The sequence below is a fragment of the Micromys minutus genome, assembly GCF_963924665.1.
Source record: "Micromys minutus genome assembly, chromosome: 9".
Taxonomy (NCBI): Eukaryota; Metazoa; Chordata; class Mammalia; order Rodentia; family Muridae; genus Micromys; species Micromys minutus.
Genome location: NC_137978.1, coordinates 27,770,086 through 27,792,518, shown reverse-complemented (window position 1 = coordinate 27,792,518; position 22,433 = coordinate 27,770,086). Strand labels below are relative to the sequence as shown.

The 22,433-nt window shown below is 47.0% G+C and overlaps 2 protein-coding genes across 7 annotated transcripts in view; one reads left to right on the top strand and one right to left on the bottom strand.

Moving 5' to 3' along the window:
* ZFYVE9 (zinc finger FYVE-type containing 9) overlaps positions 1-6,749 on the top strand; it is a 132,373-nt gene extending 125,624 nt beyond the window's left edge. For all 4 annotated transcript variants that reach the window (XM_080921430.1, XM_080921428.1, XM_080921429.1 and 1 more), the window contains one exon: positions 1,681-6,749. In XM_080921430.1, coding sequence (XP_080777556.1) covers positions 1,681-1,842 — 162 coding nt within the window. In that variant the 3' untranslated portion in view covers positions 1,843-6,749. The remainder of the gene's footprint in view (positions 1-1,680) is intronic.
* A 153-nt stretch (positions 6,750-6,902) lies between these two features.
* CC2D1B (coiled-coil and C2 domain containing 1B) lies at positions 6,903-20,542 on the bottom strand. 3 transcript variants are annotated; one of them, XM_080921432.1, is made up of 25 exons: positions 20,424-20,542; positions 19,041-19,123; positions 16,924-17,068; positions 15,961-16,064; positions 15,480-15,638; positions 14,965-15,090; positions 14,687-14,846; positions 14,354-14,526; positions 14,130-14,205; positions 13,916-14,026; positions 13,702-13,832; positions 13,452-13,524; positions 13,156-13,280; positions 12,649-12,766; positions 12,397-12,569; positions 11,913-12,038; positions 10,973-11,031; positions 10,771-10,887; positions 10,434-10,507; positions 10,269-10,327; positions 10,009-10,060; positions 9,013-9,112; positions 8,775-8,865; positions 7,665-7,797; positions 6,903-7,527 (listed from the first exon to the last, which is right to left on the bottom strand). In XM_080921432.1, the coding sequence occupies exons 2-24, from the start codon at positions 19,104-19,106 to the stop codon at positions 7,669-7,671; spliced, it is 2,547 nt and encodes an 848-aa protein (XP_080777558.1). In that variant the 5' UTR covers positions 19,107-19,123; positions 20,424-20,542; the 3' UTR covers positions 6,903-7,527; positions 7,665-7,668. The 3 variants fall into 3 exon arrangements, with proteins under 3 accessions (XP_080777558.1, XP_080777559.1, XP_080777560.1); XM_080921433.1 differs by having other exon boundaries at positions 13,916-13,966; XM_080921434.1 differs by having other exon boundaries at positions 13,916-13,963.
* Positions 20,543-22,433: the final 1,891 nt, after the last annotated feature.

Genomic DNA, 22,433 nt, shown 5'->3' with positions numbered 1-22,433 from the left:
GCCTCCTGGATGCTGAGATGAAGAGTGTGTGCCACCATGCTTGGCTTGATGTTTTTATGTGCTCTTTGTACTTCACCTCCTAAGCCCCAGTTCCTCCTTCCTAGTATCGCTCTCCTGTGTCCCTGCTCTACACAGCAGACCCCACTGCTCCTGCACTGGATGCTTCCATCTCCACCCTCCGCCCTTAGTGCTGGGTCACTAGAAATGAGCGTGGGAGGAGCTGGAGATGGTTCCTGGTATAGAGCACTTGTTGGTCTGCAGAGCACCGAGGTTCCGTCCCCAGCACCCACGTGGTGGTTCACAGTCATCCCTAACTCTAGTTCCAGGGGAGCTGACAACCTCTTCTGGCCTCCTTGGGTACCAGGCGCATACATATTGCACATCCACACATGTGGCAGAACAGTCACAAACACATTTTAAAAAATAATAGAATAACATAATTTTATTTTTAAAGATGAAACAAGTGTGGGCTCTCAGGTTGATATTCCCTCTGAGCCAGTAATCAATTCTGCACAGAGATGCTGCTTTCCGGAGTGCTTACATGGGGAAATCTGGCTTTTCATTGCAGAACTTAATTAAATAGCTGAGCATGGCAGGGTGAAAGGCCCTGTGTCTGGCTTCACTTCCTCCCTAGGCACCATTGACTAGTGCTTACTTTCACTTACCGTCTTGTCCCAAGCTGCAAGGGGATCTGTGGCTGGGGATGAACTCAGTTTAGAGTGTCTGCCTAGCATGCATGAAGCCCTGGAAGTGATCCTCAGCACCACATGAACTGAGCACAGTGGCACACATGTGTAACTTAGTACTTCAGAGGGGAGACTGAAGGAACAAAAACTTAAGATCATCCTTGACTACCACATACCAAGTTTGAGATCAGTCTGAGTTATAAGAGACCCTGTCACAAGGCAACAGCAACAAAACAATAAACAATAAAACAACAGTAACAAAATCAGGCCGGCAAGATGGCTCAATGGGTAAAGGCATCCTGCTGTCAAGGTAGACAGCCTGAGTTCAGTCCCCATAGCCTGTGTACTCAATGGAAGGAGAGAACTGACCCCTAACATTGTCCTCTGATCTCCACATGCACATCAAGTTGTAGCACAGGTACCATGGTACACAAACACACCCACACAGAGACATAAAATACAGGTTAGGAAAACCTTAAGTCCATCTGTGTAACACAACTGGAGCATTGTGTTTCCATCTCACTGAGTACTGCTAGGATCTGGAGAGAGGCTCTCTCGCATGGAACAACTGGATGGCAAGCATTCTTCTGCTAAACTTGTGATCCTCTTGAGGGAAAGGCCCTTCAGCTTTGAATTTGTTTTCAGTTGCTCAAAATACGGTGCCCTGATGACCACATGGGCTGAAGTTAATCTTGTTGTATTCCTCATTTTAACTTTACAACCAGAACCTGAACTATCAGGACTCACAATTGCTCTTCCCAGAAAATAGATATTAGCACATTAAGGGACTAGCCAAAGGTCTCACAGCTATCAAGTGGCCAGGGTAGATAGATGATGATAAACCAGTAAAAAGAGAAGGTAGAATTTGTGTACACTGGCATTATGTGTAGCTCTTGGCAAAGGATGTGGTATTTCCTGCTTGGCCTCTTTGGTTCAGACTTCTACAGGGATTTTCCCTGCCTAATAACCTGTCATCCATTTCTCTCTGTGGTAGGTTGGCTATCAAGCAGGGAGCAACGGCCAACCCCTTCCCTCACAGTACATGAACGATCTGGACAGTGCCTTGGTGCCTGTCATCCATGGAGGAGCCTGCCAGCTCAATGAAGGCCCTGTCGTCATGGAACTCATCTTTTATATTCTGGAAAACATCGCGTAGATGAGGACTCCATTTTTTCTGTTCAGACCTGTTGCAGCAGTGGTCATATCCAAATCATTTGCACTTTAAAACTGGAAGATTAAGCTTTTGTTAACACTGTTAGGAGGGAGGGTATAGGGTGGGAGTAGGACTTAGGGGAAAAGGGGTGGGGAGGGTGGTTGGGGGACAGATGTTCCATGATTCTAAGTCTTCTATGCATTCTCCAAGAAGACCCGGGCAGCTTCTTACTGCACAACAGATACGCTATCTTTGCAGCTAACTCCCTTCTGTTACTCTCTAGACAAGAATTCTGCTCCTCTCTTACGGTTACTTCTGGTCATGTGCTCACATGAATGCTCATATGGGTACAGCCATCACCAAGGTCATGGGGGCGGGGAGAAAGAAAATAAACAATGAATCGCCACGTTTGCACTTCCTGTACAGAATTGGCATAAAAATGTTACACTGACCATCTGGTTACACTACAGCTGTTTACTGAGGAGAGTTCATGTTTAGATTTGGGTTTGTGTTCAGATTACTAATTGAATCAAACCAAAAGGAGTTCTGGTCTGTTAGCCACAGAAAGTAACTCACTATCAACCAGGGCATCTGGATGGAGGAGCTGAGCAACAGCTGGCAGAGGGCACCCAGGGCATTTCTGTTCACTATACACTACACATATCTTTAAAGAACATTTGACTGTGACAATCTCCAGGAAAGCTGTACATAGAAGTATCCTCTTTTCTACAGCTCTACACACATGCTCACATGCTAACTCTGCCCATTGGCTTTGTCAGTGCTTATCTTTCCCCTCTATAAAATTGAGATATTTCAGATTAAGGTGCATACAACACAGCCCCTCACCCCTGTACAGTTAATGTTTATTCCTTGCCCAACCAGGAGTTAAGTCAAGGTCAGTGTCTGGAGGATCTAACCTCATGCCTGCCTAGAACCTTTGAGAACCATTCTTCAACAGAGAACTTTCCAGTCTAGGGTCAGATGCTGCTCATAGCTTTAGGCTTGGCTTTATCTCTTTGTGGCATGGATTTTTTTTTTTTTTTTTTTTTTTTTTGTGAGTATAGACCTCACATCCTGGATTTTTGTTTGGTTTTAGTAGAAGATACCTCATCTGAGTTTGCATTCTTGGTCAGAATCACTTGATATCCATCTACCTTTCAGAGACAGTGGCAGCTCTCACAATCACCCTTTCAACAAGTCTAGCTCCTGTGTTTACCTTTTTAGTAATAACCGTAACATGCAGAGCACTTTCAATCTATGCAAGTATCCTGCTCTTCAGAATTTCCTGTAGATTCAGCGCCACTGTTTCCTGCCTGCACTGATCTTGTACTGTGACAGCTGTAGAAGCCCCAGCATGCCCTTTCTTTACCAGCTGGATCTAATAATCCCGAAACAAACAAGCCCCCCTTCCTTCCTTCACCCTGTTATTTGTGTGACTTTCATGTTGGTCCTGTGGAGTTCTTAGTCTTGTACTCAGGGGATCTCATCTTTGGTTGAGTTGAACACCTCCTAGCTGGCTCATGCATCTTTTCATGACAGTACTTAGGTTTAATCTTCCCGTTTAGCCCAACAAGAAGCTCCAAGTTCCAAGCTTGGAATCACTCTATCTCCCAGCAGCCCTTTAACTGGAGCACAGGAAACAAGTCTACTTCACCAAGATATATGTGATACTGATTTTTTTTTCTTTTTTGAGACAGGGTTTCTTTGTGTAGTCTTGGTTGTCCTGGACTGGCTGGCCTTGAACTCACAAGAGATCTGCCTGCCTCTGCCTCCCAAGCGTTGGGATTAAAGTTGAGTGCCATCACGCTCAGCTTTGTACATTCTGATTCTGTTAAATTTATTTTAATCACAGGCCAAATGCATTTCTCTACTTTGTAAAGTCCTGCTCGAGGGCAGCTGATACAGGCGTCAGTGGAGGCCGGGCTCACACAGGATTTAGTTCCTCTGCTGCAGAAGCACGTTACTCACAACACCCCTGGGTTCAGATGCAGACCTGTAGGGCAGTGGTGGGCTGCCACTGCCCCTCTCCTACAGTTAGGGCTGAGCTGGGAGAATGAGTGTGTCCATCCTGTGTGTGAGGGTTACATTGTATATCCACTCTCCAAAGGTGCGGATGAAAGTCAGAGACCCAGGACCTGGACCTTTCTCATAACACTTGGTACAGAGCCTCAGAAGTGCCCTTTTCCCCAGCACAGCACTAATTTGTAAGAACAGAGGTCTGGAACCATCCCAAAACCTACAACAGGAAGCACCTGAGAGGCATAGTTGGTGTTAATGTTGAGCTTAGTCTGGCGCTTACACAGCAGCTGCCCAGATAACTGTGCCTTGCCTTGGACATGGGTCTTCTAGAACAAGCAAGGCTTTTAATCTTCCCGTAAAGGAACAAATTCTGGAGCCATACAGACAGGTCCATTCTTAACTCATAAAATATCCTTTATGCATAGTAAAATCATTTTAGGAAACTGGGCTTAAGTCACTAAGGATACTCACCTATTTCTCTTCTTAGCTTTGATTTTATGTAATGTTCACTGAGATTTCTAAAGTGAAATGCTTAAGCATCACATTCCTAACTAGGCAAAGTTTTCTAGATTTAGATTTAAAAGGTAAAGACAAAGCTTCTACACTGAAGAGAATTGCATCCTGGTAATTTATTGTTTTTAAAAATTGTGTGCTTACCAAATTTATTTGTAAGCATATATTGTATAATATATTTCCTGGTGTTTCTGAGGTGGATCCTCATGTAGTCCAGGCTGGCCTTGAACTTAATACTAGTCAAAGACCTTCAATTCCTGATGCTTCTGCCTCTGCCTTCCAAGTACTGGGATTATAGGAATATGTTACTATCCCTGATACTCTCCTTGTTTTTGTTTTAAAACCAACTCTTTCTCATTACTTCCTGCACTCAGGGCGGTAGAATAGTGGGACTGTCTTCCATCTACACTGGTAGGCCCCAAATTCCAATTAGATTTCTCTATGGCCATCTGAAAGACAATTATGCATTTAATGTATTTCTCTTTTTAAAATTAACTTATTTTTATGTATGTGAGTACACTGTTCCTCTCTTCAAATACTCCAGAAGAGGGATCCCATTAGAGATGGTTGAGCCATCATGTGATTGCTGGGAATTGAACTCAGGACTTCTGGAAGAGCTCTTAACTGCTGAGTCATCATCTCTCCAGCCCCCCCCCCCCCCCAAAAAAAAAAAAAACTTAATGTATTTCTAACAAGTAATCTGCTCAGCACTGGGTCTAGAATTAACTGTTTGTGACAGTGGCTTTTACTTTACTAATGCTAAAGTTAAGTAATAGTAATTGGATTTTTAAGCATCTTATCCATAGAACTAAGGAATAGAAGACTGCTGATGATCATCTTAGAGGCCAGAGAAGGAAAGAATTCGAACTAGAGCAGGTACACTGCTGTCTGCAAGCCCCAGCCCTAGCTGGTGTTTCATACTCAAAACCTCACTTAGTGCAAAGATCTTTTAGGGAATGCCACAAACACCCGTGGGGTAAAAACCTAAACTAAGAGAGCGACCATACAGGTTTTAGAGCAGTGCTACATAAGAGAAAAGCCACCAATCTTTGCCTTTCATAGCAAAATCTGACTCTAAAATAAATTCTGTATTATGTTCAGTATGTCGGAAGGACATGCAGTGCAATATTTAAAGGATTTCCGATATGGCTGGTTCTGTTATATTTGTGAATAATGTTTGGTGACTGTGGTTGATCAAATCTTACAAAATGAGGCTTTATGCAGGCCCCTCCCCCTAACCATGCATTCCTTGGCTACAACAAAGACCTTTTAAGAACCCCAGTGGGTGGCTTTGTCAGGCCTCCCTCAGCCTAGAGGTTGTTTTTCAGTAAGCAGAACAATAAAATGGACTGAAAGGATTAAGTAGTAAAGGGAAATCCTTGAAGTCAAAGAAAACTAGAACATTTCCAGCAGCGGGGCAAAATGAGAATGCTAGGTCTAACTGGGATCTTTGAGAATAACGCCAGGGATCCTTCAATTTAGCTGAGATCCAAGTGTAAGAAAAATACACTGAGAGCAAAAACTCAAGTCTTCCCTCTCTGCTCCAGGTTCCTTAATGAAGGCAGAGACCCTTTTGTTCCAGATCACTTCTGCACATATGTGACTGTAATTGTTAAATCTCTTACATGAGAAAGACTGAGTGCTCACATCCGATAAATTAAGATTGGCCAGAGAGCTCTGGAACATTACTTGTACGCTGTTTCTGCCTTGTTAATCACTAACAATTTTGATACACTCTTAAGTACAAGGAAGCATGGTCCAGTCCTGTTTTCTCCTACGAAAGTTCATCCCTTGGCTGCTTATTCGACAATGTAGTGACCAGCAGCTGAATGTCTTTACTTCACATAGAGCCTTCACAAATCATCCTGAGGAAGCCAGGCCCGGTGGCACATACATGCTTACACGCCTGTAATCCCAATACTAGGAAGGCTGAAGCAGGTGGACTGCTGTGAGTTAAAACCAGCCTAGGATATGAAGTGAGATCCTGCCTTGTACAACCAAGAAAATGGAATAAAGAATACATCCGAAGAATACTTTGTTGAGGTTAATGCTTTAAAATGGGAAAGAGTTGGGATGCTGAATTTTTAAAAAATCTAAAATAATGCATTTGTGAATTTGCAATTATCTGTCCCTTCATTTCTATCTATTTACCGAAAAAGCTGTAGAACTTGGACAGACAGGGATTAGCCAGGTGATTAGCTCAACGACAAGCCTTCTCAGAAGCCTGCAAAGGTGCAGTGGATATATTGCTGCTTCAGCTTTTAAAGGGGCAGGGATGCTGGGTGTAATGGCCCACACCTTCAATCCAAGCACAAAGGAGACAGAGGCAGGTGGGCCTAGTTTAAAGCCAGCCTGGTCTATAGGATAGCCAGTGCTGTTACAGAGAAACCCTGCCTCAAAAGAAAAAAAAAAAAAGTGGCAGAGAACAGGACTTTTGAAGACTCTGATCGTTAATTAACACTGTTCAGAGTATAAAGTCGCTGTAGTGAATTAGACCTAGTTTTAAAATAAAAATGGCTACATAAAACTGATAGTTTTTTTTTCTTTCTTTTTTTCTCCCCAATTAACAGTCTTTCATCTTACGTACATGGACCAAACCAAAGAGAACCTCCCCTTACTTCCCATCAATAGTACCAGAGTAACCTTCCTGTTCCTGAGGCCTCTGGGAAGCAGAAAGGCTAGTGCAGCAGCTGTCAGAACAAAGGCACAGGCAAGGGAAAACTGCAGAGCAGGACAGTCTGCCACTGGCCAGCCGGAGTCACGGAATCCTGTCCCTCCCCTAAGCAGGGACTGTTCCGATCACCCTCAGGTTCTCCCATCCTTACAGTTACATGTTCGAAAGGCACATCCAGAAATGGTGCAAATGGGGCTGGGTTAAGCTGCACATAATTGCTATGCAGAGGTTAAGGGACAATAGGGCTGAATCTATGGCACAGAGCAATGGGTATCCTTGTCTTCACCCACATTCTGGGGGGTGGGAGGCTGTACGAGAAGCTCCTAAGACGTGGCCTGCTTCCTTGAAGGCCCAGGAGAGGCAGCGGAGGAGAGCCGAAGCCACAGTTCAACAGTCTTTGGTGCTTGTGTAGCAGCATCTCATGTACAAAGGCTCCTGCAGCCAGCAGCGAGGGCCAGTGAGCTGGTACCAGTGATGTCCACCTCACAAGGCAAAAGCACAAAGGAAACCAGGTTTTAAAAAAACATTCTGACAACAGTTAGTCTCCTTCAGATAGGAGGAAATTAAATATGTTCTCCCCAGGAATGGGTGAAAAGCAAGTTTTAGCAGGGCAACCCACCTCTTCACAGGCCCCTAGGCTCCAGGACCAGCCAGTTCTCAGTGACCATCTGCACATCCTGGCCGCTCAAAGGCTCCCGCAGCCTCACCTTCACCTCCAGTTTCCCCCCAGTGGGCTTTCTTCCATCCAGAACCTGTGACAGCCACAGACAGACAGTAATTGAGAGGATAAGCTGGGGCAGGTAGACTCACAGAGCATCTAAAATATCCTGGGTGTCAGCTTCTGTACAGCCAGGCCTTCTTCCTGCAGTATGGTAAGTGGAGAACTGCTCACTCTCAGTGTCTTTAAAATAACCTAGACATCTGGATAATTGTCAGTGCTCTGGCTGTAGATGAGAAAGCCAATCTATCCTGGTTTTCCCTTGATCTTCTAAACTAGAATTAACACTAGCATCCGGCCCTGAAGCCCCCACACTCACCTGTGGCCCACAGAGAAAGTGGATGGGTAGCAATCACAAGCAGAGCGCGGGCCATGCCCTCCACTAGAGCAGGTAAGGAACGAGATGTACAGCATGCTACAAAAGCTTGGGATTTTGACCACTCTCAAAGGCAGTTCAGAATAGGCAGCACTTTTGTACAACTCCACAAGGGAGAGGCAAGCTCCAGCTTCCAAAACTATTCTAAAAGTCTGTCTGGCCCTGGCTCTGCCAAGGACAATTTGTAAGAATTAACACGTTTCTTCTCTGGCTTATTCTCCATCTGTTAGAAGCAGGTTCTTAAAGCTCCTCATCTTCTATAACCCTGTGAGACCATGGAAGCTTAAGGGGCTACCTGTCCAATTTTCAGTTACCTTTTGCATATGTCACTGATCAAGAAATACTATTTCCATTTCCTTTGGAGCTTGTTCTCTGTTCACTGACCCAAGCACAACACAGCCCTAGAACAGAAATCTACACCATGCTTAGCATTGGTCAGAATCCTCAAGGATCTTCTCCCAACTTCAAACACCTACTTTGTACCTGGCTGACTTTGAAAGTTGCACAGACTTTCTTTACTTCTTGCATCTGGCATGGGGATATAACCCATCCTCAAAACACACTAACAGACAATTTTAAAATGTGCACAGACTCCTCACTAGAGTTCCAAGAATATTAGTTCATTTGGGCCCTACCTCCATGATCTCTCTGATCTCACACTCTTTCTCCAGCCGTTCCAATTTCAGGTGTGCTGTGCCAACCAGCTTGTCGCTTCTAAAAAAGGATCTGGGAAGGCAAGAAGCAGAGGATTAGACTGGGCAGAGAGGGCAGGAATGGACTGGCTGAGTTCAAAGAAAGCAAACAGTGGTGTGGAGAACAACATGAACAGATCTGCCATTTCTTCCTTCCAACCTTGCCAGTGGGAACCCTTACCCTTTGTGGAAGATCTCAAATTTGATTCCTTTGCTCTGGATCACCCTCCTAAAGCCTCGGTGATTTCGATTGATATTTAGTTTGAAAACTTGTTCAAAATCTGCAAGGAGAACAGGCAAGGATAGGGTTGGAATTCTTGAGGAAGTAGAAATGGAAGCCCAGAGCAGGCTGGAACTCACTACCTCCAATTCAGGCTGTCAGCCACCAAAGAAAGGCAGAGTATGTGGGTTCTGGCCTTGTAAACAGTGTGCTGCCCTGAGACACAGGTTTACTGGAAAGGACTTGGAATCTGGAGTGGGAATTCCTGGATTTAAATATATGCCTCCCCACTGGCCCTCAACACACACACATTTAAGATAGGGTCTCATTACATAGCCCTGGCTGGCCTAGAACTCACTATAACACACCCAGACTTCAAGTCTATTTTTAATACTTCTTTGCTGTGTACCCTCAGACAAATCCCTTTACTTAACTAACTTCAAGTCTCAGGATTTATATCGCCTTTCTTACATCTTCATATTTTTTTTCTTCAGGCGTGGCGGCACACACCTTTAATCCTAACACTCAAGAAACAGATATGTAGATCTCTGAGTTTCATGCCAGGCAGAGCTAAAAGCTACATACTAAGATCCTGTTTCCAAAAACTTTAAAATGACCTTTGTTATTTTGAATTCTGTATGTGTATATACGTGTGTAGGTGCCCATGAAAGCCAGAGGAATGGAATCCTGCTGGAGCTAGAGTTACCGGTGGATGTGTACCCCCGTAGGTGCTGGGATCCAAAAGCAGATCCTCTGCAAAAGCAGTCTGCCATTAGCCACAGAGCCTCTTCAAGCCCTAGACCTCAGTTTTCACAACTATGTAAGACAACTATTAATAATAATTTGCCTTTATTTTTGAGTTGGGTGAACCAAATAAGACACTAAATTTTAAAATACTAGAAACTGTCCTGTCCATACAGGAAGTAAGAGCAGAAATGGACCTTATATTCTACTCACCTGGAGAGTTTGTATTTTTTACCACAGCTGTTTTGCTCTTTTGAGCCTGGTCCTATAGCAGAGAGATGAGAGAAGTTGAGATAGCTCAGAAACCATGTGTTTAGGCACAGCACTTTGGCTGAGTCAGACAAGAGGAAAACAATCCATGCAGGAAAGGGGCCAGAGGATCTTCAACCCCTCCCTATGGCAATGCCTATCAAAGATGGAGACAAATTAAGCAATAGTGCTGTTCAGAGAATAAAACCCTAGCAGAACCTCACCGAGTTAGGGTAGTGAAACTCAAACCGTACAAAAGCATCCAAGTCATCCGGGGTCACTCCTATAAGGACATAAAGGGAGTCATGTTGGAAAGCATAGCCAGAGCTTGGTGGCCAGGCAACAATGGAGTACATGGGCAAGGACATCTTCAGTAAGCCCATGGTTACCTGGTGGGGCTGGGAGGTTCATTCCCCGGACGATGATCAGATGCATTTCTGTGCTGTTGAGTTCTGAGAAGATTCTACAAACAGAATGAAGATAGTACAAAGGAAAAGACAGAAGACAAGGGCGAGCCCAGCCTGCAGGGTGGAGCAGTGCTGCTTGGTCTCTGACCCCTGCAACTCTGAGCTCCTCTCTGAAGTCAGCATAGCCACCTCCCCCTCTCCAATACCCATGATACTGGGATGTCTCACTAAAGACTGAAGTCCCCAGGCTCTGCTCCAAAACTTTTGCTGCCCTGGCCCCCCATCCCTGCACAGAGCCAGTTTCCCTATGCATTGGCACCTCACAGTCTGGAATGTCTTCAACTCAAAGTGATGACTGGGAGGGTCAAGGCCCTGGGCTTGGGCTAGCTGCAGGATCTCAAGCTGTTTCTTTCGGTCCTCAGCAAGCTTCTCAAACCTGCCAAGGATAGGTAACCAAGTCAGCAAGGTAGGATTTTTATCTGATCCCTACTGAACAAGCCTAGCACAGCCCTGGCACTTACCGAGTAGTCTCAGCCACATTACCCTGGTGCATGAACTGCTTGGAGTATAGCAGGCATTTCTAGAAAACAGAAGCCCAGAGTGACTGCATAGCCAGGGCAGGGCTCACCAAGGACAGCATTCAAGGCCTGACTTCTCAAAGCTCCACACAGTCCTCTTTAGCCTCACCTCTCCTATAAAACATATTCCTAGGACACATTTCTAAAGCTCAACATACTTTCTTATTTATGCGTGTTTGCCAGTTTGAGACAGGGTCTCAGCTCCATGGCCCAGGTAGACCTAGAACTCATGGCAGCTCTCCTGCCCTACCCTCCAAGTGCTGATATTGCAGGTGTCTATCACCCGCCATGCCAGGCTCTACCTACACTTTGCTGCTTGTCTTAAAGATAGCCATTTCCCAAAACTTCACTGATCAAACTCCTCCCATAAAAACAGCATGGAACAGAGCAAGACCCCACTTCAAAGATCACTCACCACTGCCAAAGAAAAAAAATTCAAGCATATACCTTAGAACAAACACTTTCTTCTCAGAGAGGCAGCATATCAGATCAGTTCCCTCCCGCAAAATTGATTCCCTATCACTCTGAATCTCATAACCAAATAAAAGGGGGGGGCTGGAGAGATGGCTCAGGGTTCAGAGCACTTGCTGCTTTCGGCAGAGGACCTTAATTTGGTTCCTAGCACCTATGTGATGCCTCATAAGCACCTGTAACTCCAGTTTCAAGGAATCCAACTTCTTGTTCTGACCTCCATGGGTACAAGGCACATGTATACACATACATGTAGGCAAAACATACATGTGAAAAAACCCTGAATCAAAAGGGATATCTCTACTTGGTAAATGAGGAAAGTAGCTTGCCCAGGGCCATACATTACACCAGCGAGAAGAGTTGGACTCCCAGCCCAGAACATAGAGGAGGCAGAGATACAAAGGCTACTGACCTCATGCTGCTCCAGGAGCATTTTCTGTAGCTGGGCATACACCTCCTCAGCCTTCTGGGAGAGTCGCAGATCCTCATGGTGAATGAGGATGAAGTCACCCTCTTCATCTGTCAAGGGTGATGGCACCTGCCCAGATCATAAGGCCCCTCGGGCCCCAAGAGTCAGATTACACCTCTGCTGAGCCCAACAAACACAAGAATCCATGCTCTACTTTTTTCTTTTCAACTGCCACTCACCTCCAGTGACACACACTGCCTCCCATTCTATCCCTGGTACTGCTTCTACTAGACTGGCCCTACTGTGTTACTACCTGTGACCATTGCAAACACGCTCTTTTCCCATCTATCTCCCTAATGGTCTATCTCAATGCCACAAGGAGACAAAGTGCTCCTTCTCTGCTGTCACTATTCTACACAAGTCCTACCTCCTCACAGAAGCCACTCCAGCTCACCCCCATCAATCAGCCCCCACCTCTGGGACTCACCTTGGAGAGGTCAATGGGTTGACCAGCTCGGGCCTGGACGATCTGAGCCTCAAGACCTTTAGCTACGCGTAAATGGGATTTGGCCTGTTCCAGATCCTGCCTGCGCTTGGCTTGCAGAGCTGCTCGCTGATACTGCAGTTTCCGAGCCTCCAGCAGTGTCACCTGCTCCCGAACTAAAAAGAGGGCCAATGGTTGGAGCCATGCCTGTCTCACTGGACTGCTGCTCCTCAGTCTTATTTGTCCCCAAATTACCAGATGGACTCAGTGACTCCTTGGAACTTGAGGCCTTGGGCTCCGACAGAAGATGGGATGAAGGGACCAGAGGCTGCGCTGGCTTCTTGGCCACTGGGGCTTGTGCTGGGGTATCACTCTGCAGGTGGTACCAGTTAGGAGGCTATCAAATAGTTATCATTCCCCATGCCTACACTTGGGCTACCTCCTTCATGTCACCCCATTCACTGTATGACCTCAGTGGAGTAGCTTCACCTCCAGAGTGAAAGATGGAGCCATCAAAAGCTTCCTAGCCTAACTTCTGCAGCAGGAAACATCATAGTAATAAAGAATGTTTGAGTTTGGGGGCATCAGAAATACCCAGGTCTGAATGCTAGTTCTGCCTCTGGAAATGTTTTTCTCTAAAATGGAGGAACGAATCTCTAGTTTATGAGGTTACTATACAATAGCGTCTGGGTTTATTCCTTATCTGCTGTCTACTCCCAACCCCCACATCCAAGCCCTGAAGTCCTGGGCCCATAGCCAAACCTCCTCATCTTCATCTACCAGGGCTGTATCTTCTGAGGCCAGTTTTTGGGCAGTTGCCAAAGTTGCTGCCACTGAATCCTCCTTGGTACCTTTACTGGGCTCCAGGCCAGGGATGGTAGGAAATCCTGAGAGACAGAATGGCGAGGGGCAAGGTGGTAGGTAGCACTGGATACAGGAGTCTGCCGTGGGTCTTGCCTGGCTCTAGGATGGTAACTCTCACAAGGTGGAGGCATATACATGAGAAACTTCTTTCTCCATTCTCGCTCAGAAACCTCATAAAGTCAAGCATCACCCACCTGGAGGAGCAGGCAACTCAGCAAAGTCAACTTTCCGTCCTGCTTGATGGGCTCGAATCGCATCCTGATATTGCTACATGGGAAGGAAGGGATTTCTAGCAGACTGCAGTCCCAGAAGAAAAGGAGTCCCAAAGCAGGAAAAACTCCAAAACCAGACAAGACAAGGACTTGGAGACCAGGGCTCGTAGGGAAAGTAGACAGGCAGGGTGAGCAAGAATAAGCTAGCATAGGATAGAGGCAGTGGGCTTACCTTGGCAATGCGATCATGCATCCTGGCCTTCCGCTCATCCCCACTGGCCCGGGCCTGGATGCCCGCCTCACGATACCTGTTCAGCCTTTGCTGTAGAGCATCTAGCACTGTTTTTGGCTCTGCAGGGGCCACTATGAAGGCGATAAAGAGATACTATCAGCTCATCCTGCCTCTTCCCAGGCCTCAATTCCACTCTCTCACTATGAAGTCCTACCTGGGGTGGCTGGGAGGTCAGAGGCCATCACTGGGTGCATTTTCTCCACTGCTGGGGACAGGACATGGGTTGCTGTGGGGGCCTTAGAAGCCTGGGGGAGGGTCTTCAGATCTGGGAATCCAAACAGCAGGGTAGGCAGAGTACCTGGCCAACTCCATACCTCAGAATCCTCCCTAATCCCAACCTAGGTAGATACCCCCATTATTTGACTGACCCTCAGGTGCTGGGGGCATGCCACTCAGATCCACAGGCTGCCCCTTCTCCAGGGCCTCTAGGACAGTACCAAATCTCTGAAGAAGAAAAAGTTACAGGCATAAGACAAGGAGCTCCAGGAGCATGGCCTGAAACAACTCCGTGAGCCCACCCTCACCCAGGTGCTGTTTGTCTTCTGAGCCTTTTCTAACCCATCTACGAAACGAAAGCAGGATGCATGCATACCTTCCCAATCCTCATGAGCTCCCGAGCACGATCTAGCTCTCCAGCCCGCTTGGCATTGAGAGCAGCTGCTTTGTACTCTCTCTGTCGGGCTAACAGCAGGGCTTGTGGATCTGGGTCTGAATCAGGCAGGGGAGCAGTGGCAGGGAGGCTGGACTCAGGTTGGGAAAGGTTGCCTACATAAAACAAAAGGCCCCCAGAGAACTCAGCTAGACGGTCAAAGAAGGAAGCTTAAGGGGCCCCAGTCTTACTGGTCTAGGAATTCTTGGAGCAATGAGAAGCAGGCAGGTAGGGTAGGCAGGCTATGGGAACCAGAAATAGTATGTCTTCAGATACCTGGCTCCATGGCACAGGATCCTGGAGAGTCTATCTCAGAGTTCTTGTTGGCTCTTTCCTGGTGGGCTGGGGGCCTTTTGCCCAAGGCCACTGGAGGTGGAATCTCATCCTCACAGATCTTCCCACCTTTCCTTACAGTGGCAAGCTGGGACTCCAGAGTCTAAGGGAAGGAATTAGACTTGTAACCCAGGAAGCACATGGGCCTTGCTGGAAACAGGCCAGCAATGACAGTGTTTATCACGCTAGTGTGTGGTCCCTTTACTGTCACCTGACCGTACCTTCAGGCCTCGCTCACAGCGCCGGGCTTTGGCAGCTTCACCAGCTTCCTTGGCACTGACCGCAGCCTCCCGGTAGTTATGGATCCGCTCCTCCAGCAAAGCCTGCAGCCCCCGAGGCCCTCCAGCCTGCAGATACTTCAGCTCAGGGCTGGGCCACTCCAGAGCCAGCTAGGCCCTTGCCATTCTCTCTCTGTGAGGAAGCTACCCCAGAAAATGGATCTCTGGGACTCCAGGAGAAAGAAGTGCCTAAGCCCCCTTAGTATGAGGCAAAGACCCACAAGAGAGGCCAGACATTATGTCAGCCAAACAGAAGCCCCCAAAATCAACAGAGGCCAGGAAATGGTTCCAGGAGTAGCCTTTGAAGCCAGCCAGTTATGGCAGTCTCTCATGCTGTTTTCTATGTGGGGAGCTCTAGAATTATTTGGCAACCCTGCTAGTAAGCCATGCTGCATGCATACCGTACACGTACACACAGGAGCATCAACGGCACATGGGAGCCCTCCTAGAAAACCTACCTGAGCCGCTGCAGGTAACGCCTGTTGGAAGGCTGCCTGTTCTACAGGTTGTTCAGTGTTGTCCCATGTCTTCTCCTCAGACAGGTCTGGGCTTGCTGCTTCACTGCCACCGAGCAGCCCAGTTTCTTCATCCACACCCAGGACTTCCTGCAGCTCTGTCTGAGGAAACAGTCCAAGAACTCTGGGTGCCTCATGGCCATATCATGACTGGAAAAAAACTAAGGCCCCTGTTCCCATGCAGTATTTCTCCATGCCAAATCTTTTTTACTAACAGTTCTTTCATCTAACCAAGGAAGACTTTGAAAAAAATAATAAAACTTCAAGTTTGAGAATTCCAAATTGCAGTGGTCAGACCCAAGGTCAAAGGAGACAAGATCTCTCACTGTAAAGTGCTGAGGACAGGCCTGCAAAGGGACAAGGAGAGACAAACCCCAGTCTCCCTCAATAGGTCTCTCCTTGGATACCAGCCTGGCAAACATACCAGAAGGTCTGCATCCTCCTCCAGCCCTTCCTCTTCCTCCTCCTCTTCCACATCTCGCATACAGTCTGCTGCCAACTTCTCAATGTGGGCCATGGGCAGAGGGGCTGAGGAAAGAGTCACAGATGATCATGGCAACTCAAGGAAGGTGCTGGATAATAAACAGGCGGCCTTTAGCTCACCATATTGGATACTAGACCAGGCAGAAATGCCCCTCCCATAGCAAAGTACGACTCAGAAAGGTACTCTTCCTTCATGACCCAGCTCAAAGGGCCTTGCTATGGATACCGCCTTCCCGGCTTCTCCAACAAGTAACTAACTGGCTGCATTTCTGCTTGTAGGTAAATGTACCTATACACTGCCCCCACTGTGCCTTTCATATCTGTAAATGTTTCTACCATCTACTCAAGTGTCACAATACTGTAAGATGAGTAACATCATCTATATTTTCTATACTGAATAAACCAAGACACAGAGACATCCAACTCCCCAAATTCACAATCTCAGTAAGTGGCAACATCTGTACCCAGGCTTATCTAATCCCAAAGCAGGGCTAGAGTAGTGAGCCCTTTCCCAGTCATTCCCGACTCAGGACATACAGGCTGCCTCTAAAGGCCCCTGCTAAGAGGAATACTTATCCCATCCTCTTCCAGGCTATGAAAAGAGACTTCACTTGCTCATTTGATATCGTCTCTATTTACTGTGCACACAGTAATGTCAATGCTATTTGAGCTCCCACTGTATAATACAAGGCTCTTCCTATGTAGGACTACAGCTAGTGATCTGAGTTAGGCTAACAATTGGATCTGTCCTCAAAGGGGAAGGAGCTCCAAATACAGGTATATAGCTGAACTATAGAAGGAATGTAATTATCAAAAGAACAAGGGCAGGTGGCTGACTCCTCCAGGCTGTCAGGTAAGGACCCTCTCCCTCATGGCCTGTACAAGTCCAACAGTGAACACTTACCCTGCCCCTTGGGTGCTGGCTTCCTGCTTGTGCTCCCTGTTTCCCCAGTGAGGGCCAATAACTCCGCCTCCAGGTCTCCATCATCTTCCATCTCATCCATCCCCAAGAGCATGTCTTCAGGGTTGAACTCCACAAAGAGGCCCAGCTAAGAACAGAAAAAGAGTTGGTTTTTTGCCCCCCCCTTTTAAGATTTTATTATTTTATGTGTAAGAATGTTTTGCCTGCATGTATGGGTTGTACTATATGTGTGAAGGCATCAAGTGCTCTTTACAAAAAGTCATTTCTGCAGTGCCCAGAGAGGATTCTTCAGAATCCTATCACAGGGTTAGACAGATGGTTCAGCAGTAGAGTGCTTTCTCCTATTCCAGAGGACCTGAGTTCGGTTCCTGGCACCCCAGTAGATGTTTCATAATTACCTGTATCTCCAGCTCCAGGAGATCTGATGAGCTAACCCACACATGTGGCATACATTCACACAGACATAAACTATATAACTGCTCTTTAAATTACATAACAAGCCAGAACTTGAAAGGTTAAGGCAGGAGAACCATCCCAAGTTTAAGGCTAATCTGGTCTACATAAGAGTTCCAGGCTAGAAATTGAGACCATATCACTAAACAAACAAAAGGAGAAGAAAAATCACATAATGAAGCTTGGTATTCTGGCACATGCCTGCAATTCCAAAACATGGAGAGGGAGGCAGGAGAATCAGGGGTTCAAGGATAACCTAGGGTGTGCATAAGACCCTGTCTTTAAAAAAAAAAATCACATAATGAAATTATGTGCAGTAGCACATGCTTATTCTTCTAGCACTAGGGAGACAAGGCAGAAAGAGTCCAAGTTCAAGACCTGTCTGGGATATATAAAAGTTCAAAGTCTAGGCTACTTGAGAGAACTTATGTCAAAATAAAAAGCAAAACACAGTGGGAACTACAGCTCCGTGGAAGAGCAGCTGCCTGGCGCACTAAGCCCTGAGTCCTGTCCCTACTCACCCAGAGGACCAATGCGCAGAGAAGGAAACAGATCTAAAACATGGAGGATTCTTTAAAGAAACCAGTGCCACTATTATAAGGAACAAAACCAGCAATGGCTGCTGGGCACAACACTTGGCATTATTCATGACTATATTGGTTAATTCTCACCATCTTGGGAGATCCTACCATACACTCAAATCCTCTTTGTGGAGGAGGAAGGGGTAATTTGAGAAGTGCTTTAATTGTATAACCCAAGCTGGCCTTGAACTCACAATCTTCCTGCTTCTGCATCCTTAGTGCTGGGATTCTGTGCCACATTTAATTTTAAATGATATGCTTTTATTTTATGTGCATGGTGTTTTGCTGGCATGTGTGTCTGAGGCTGTTGGATTCTCCTGGAACTGTATTTACAGATGGCTCTAAGCTGGGTCCTCTGTAAGCACAGTCAGTGCTCTTAACCACTAAGGCATCTCTCCGGCGCCCACCCCACCCCCAGATTTATTTAATTGTTGTAAACATATAGCATCAACTCTGTCATCCTACCTATGTTCAAGTGTGAAGCTAAGGAACAGTATACATTCCCATACATTCCCACTGTTTCTCAAACATTACTTCAATCCACTCACAGAATTCATGTGCAAACCTGACTGTATGCCTAGGAAACACTAGCCCATCTTCCCCTTTCCACCTCATTTTCTATGTCCATTATTTTGACCACTTATAGTCAAAATAATAGTCATATGGGCAGACATAGTTACTACTTCACTCTGGTGTTCAGTAATAGCTGCAACCTCCTGAGAGACAAACTAGAATAATTTAGGTTTCGATGACATCCACGCCCTTTATCCCAACCCAACCTTAAATGACTTTGTATCTGTTCTGGTTTGTTTTTAAGGTTTTTTTCCTTTTTTTTTTTTTTTTTATGTGTATGACAGCTTTGCCCATATGAATGTACACCATGTGGCTGCAGTGCCCATGGAGGCCAAAAGAGGGTGTTGTAACTCCTAGAACTGAAGTTACACGTGGTTTTAAGCCACTAAGTGGCAGCAAACACTCCCAACCAAGGAGCCATTCCTTTGGCCTCAAATGTCTAGCCATCCCTACTCCATGTGAACCCAGGGGTGAAGGAGGCCACGTCCATACCTGCTTGGCAGTTTCGGCACCCTGGCCACTGGTCTTAGGGCCCTTTCGAGGTCTTGGCCCTGGCATCTTGGCAGGCTAGATACCTATCAGGTGTAAAGTTGAAGAGACTCAGGCTGGAGTAGATGATGAAATACAGCCCCAACAGTGGTACCCGTGGTTAAGGAGCTTATTTTCATGGGCTAAAACACTTTACAGTACAGAGGCAAGGAGAGGTAGTAGATGGAAGGTAGGGTACCTCGGTCAAAGAAGGATACTGGAGGGGAGTGTACACAATTTCTGAAATGACTAGTGACAATGGAAGGCAGATTTATGGAAGCACATAATGGCTTGAAAAGGCGTTTAAAAGCAGCGCTGTTTGTTCTGCAAATAATGTATCTATTCACATTTAAGTTAAAAACTCAGTTCCTCAGTCATACCAGACAAATTTCAAGTGCTCAGTAGATGAACCTGACTAATGGGTACCACTAGGCAGTGCAGGCATAGATCCTTTTCATCATCCGTTTCCTTGGACACTGCACCTGATTCGGCTTTCAGATCCTCTGAAAGATGTCGCAAGTGGTCAACGGGTACTGTAGGACAACCTGTCCAGCCCTGAAGAAACTCATTTGCTCCTACCCATGAGCAGACAACCATCACAGAGCAGCTGCTGGGACCATGGGTGCGAGAGGTGGCCCCTTATCGGGGACATAGAAAAGGCATCTAAGGTAGGATGATGCCTGTGCTGAGTCATTAAGTTTGGACACAGGGGAAGGGCAGAATTTCAAGCAAATCAAACAAACTGATGCCAGTTCTGAGATGAGAAACAGCTTAGCCTACACAAGGAAAAAACGCCTGGCATCAATGAGGCATACACCAAGCCGAAAGATTAGAAATGAAGGCATGAACCAGGGGAGAAAGAGAAACACCTTTAAGGCTTTAAAAGTACTTGGGCGTTTCCCTGACAGCAGTGTGAAGCATCATGGGTGCTTCAGAAGGTGCACAGGGAAGTGGGAGATCATATAGGGCGGGAAACCTCAGCCCTGAGCATCTTGCAAATCTATGAAGGAGCGTGAGGTGGCGCGGGGATTAAGAAACAGACACGATCCCGCGTCTGGAGCTGGAATCAACAGGGCTGCGAGGTTCCCTGGTGTGAGCGCACAACCCTACGCCATTTCAAGTGTCAGATTTCGACTGCAGACAACAGCGAAGCGTCAGCCGGGGTGGGGTGCGGGGGTGAAGGCGCTCAGGAGCTGCTCCGCTGCCGCAGGCCGGTCACGGCTCAGGAGAGGCACGTCGGCGTCGAGGGGCGACGCCGGGTCCCCACACCCGCGCGTCCTCCCGCTGCCAGGCCCGACCCAAGCCGCCCCCAGACTCCACACGCCGGGAAGCGGGCACGTGGCATACCTCGCGGCGGATCCGAACCAAAACCCGGCCTCCGCGAGCCCGGAGCCGCCCAGCTTCCCCCGGTCCCCGGGCGGCGGCGGAGACAGCCACAGGAAGCGCCCGCCCAGGAGGCGGCGGCTCGCGCCCGGCACGTGACACCACAGCCAGCGGCTCGCAGTGCGCATGTGCGCGGGGAGGCGGACTTGCGCGCCCACAGGTGACGCCGAGGGTGTGCGCAGGCAGTTTGGAGCAGGTAACGCGATACTGCCCGACTGCGGCTTGGCATCCTGCGCCCTTCACACACGGTAGGCGTGACCCATTCTGGCGCAGTTTCTCCGAGAGGCCTCCTTCCAGGTTCTCTTTGCGCGCCCGGAGAGGTAGCTCTAGGCAGCCGGGCCCCGTCCCTGTGTTGAGACCCTGGAGGGTGCGACTTCCTCGGTGCCCATTCTGTGCATCCTAGGCATGCAAAACCAGCTCTCCGGGAAACAGCTCCTTTCTAGTCAGAGGGCAGGACAAACTTCAGTTAGAGGAACCAGGTTTCTGGATAAACTGAGGCAGGAGCATCGCTGCAAACTGAAGGGCCGCCTGCCTCTACCTCAGGGAGTCCTGTTATATTGGGATTGATGGAACTGACCTGCAGATTGAGGGAATCCCAAGATTCCCCACACCACATGCGCAGTCTCGCTTCATAGAACAGTTCTGCAACCTGCGAGGTGGTACGTGCGTTAAACCTCAGCACCCAGGAAGCAGAGATAGCCTGATCTTTTAGTTCGCCACCAGCCTGGTCTATTTCTAGGCCAGTCAGAGCTACAAAACTGCTTCAGTAAGGCAACTCCCGAAGTTGTCCTCTGACCCTACACAGATGCAGGCCTGCCTACACTCCGACATTCAAATTAACACATAAGTAATACACAGTAGACATTGATTCCTATAGGTTTGGGGTTTTTCATTTGTCTTTTGTTTTTCTAGACACTGTTTCTCGGTAACAGTCCTGGCTGTTGTAGAGCTTGCTTTGTAGACCAGGCTGACCATGAACTCAGAGACCCACCTGCCTCTACTTCCTGTGTGCTGGGATTAAAGGAGTGGTTTGTTTGAAACAGTCTTTTGTACTCAAACCTGACCTTGACTTTGATTTGTATTGAAGGATGACAAGGAACTTGTGATCCTCTTTTCAGCCACCTCCCAACCCTAGCCCTACCTCCGTATGTATGTACATTAACTTGAGAAGTTGTCAATGACTCCGCCTCCCATTCTGCAACAGTTGCTTTTCAGTATCTATCCTCTTGCAGGACGCTCACTCTGGCCTGCCACAGGCTCCCAGATCTTGAGTTTTCCATGCAAGAGACTCAGAGAGGCATAGAGTCTAATGTAGAAGATAGTATAATAGAGCAGGGAGGGATACAAGTGGATAATGGCCAGAGGGACCAGTGCACAAGAAAACTCACCGAATATAAGTGAATAATGGCAAAGAATCACATTTGTGTCCAATTACATGTTAAACTTTACACTGCTTTCTTAGGTCTCTACACCATTTCCTGGAGGCTATCGTTTTGTTCAGATGATAGAAAAATGTGCTTGGAGTTAGTTGTATTTGTGACTGTGTGTTGTGTACATGTACGATGCCTAAAGGTGTGCAGTACACATGCTGGGACATTGGGTTTCATCTTCAGCTTCCCATTCCTCACTCAACTGGAAGCTGTTTCAGCTTAGTCTTGCTGATTAGTGAGCTCTTGGAATCCCTAGTCTCTTTCCAATGCTGAGGTTACAAACTCATGCAATCACTCACAGCTTTTGTTTTGTTTTTTTGTTTTTTGTTTTTAATGTGCTGTCTGCAGGTACACCTGTACGCCAGAAGAGGGCATCAGACCCCCCCCCCCCCTTTTAAATGTGTATTTTAAAAAAAGAAAAGATTGGTGCACATCTTTAATCAGAGTACTTGGGAGTTGGAAGCATGTGGATCTCTTGAGTTCAAGATCAGCCTGATCTACAGAGGGAGTTATAGGATAGTCAAAGCTGTACAGATAATCCCTA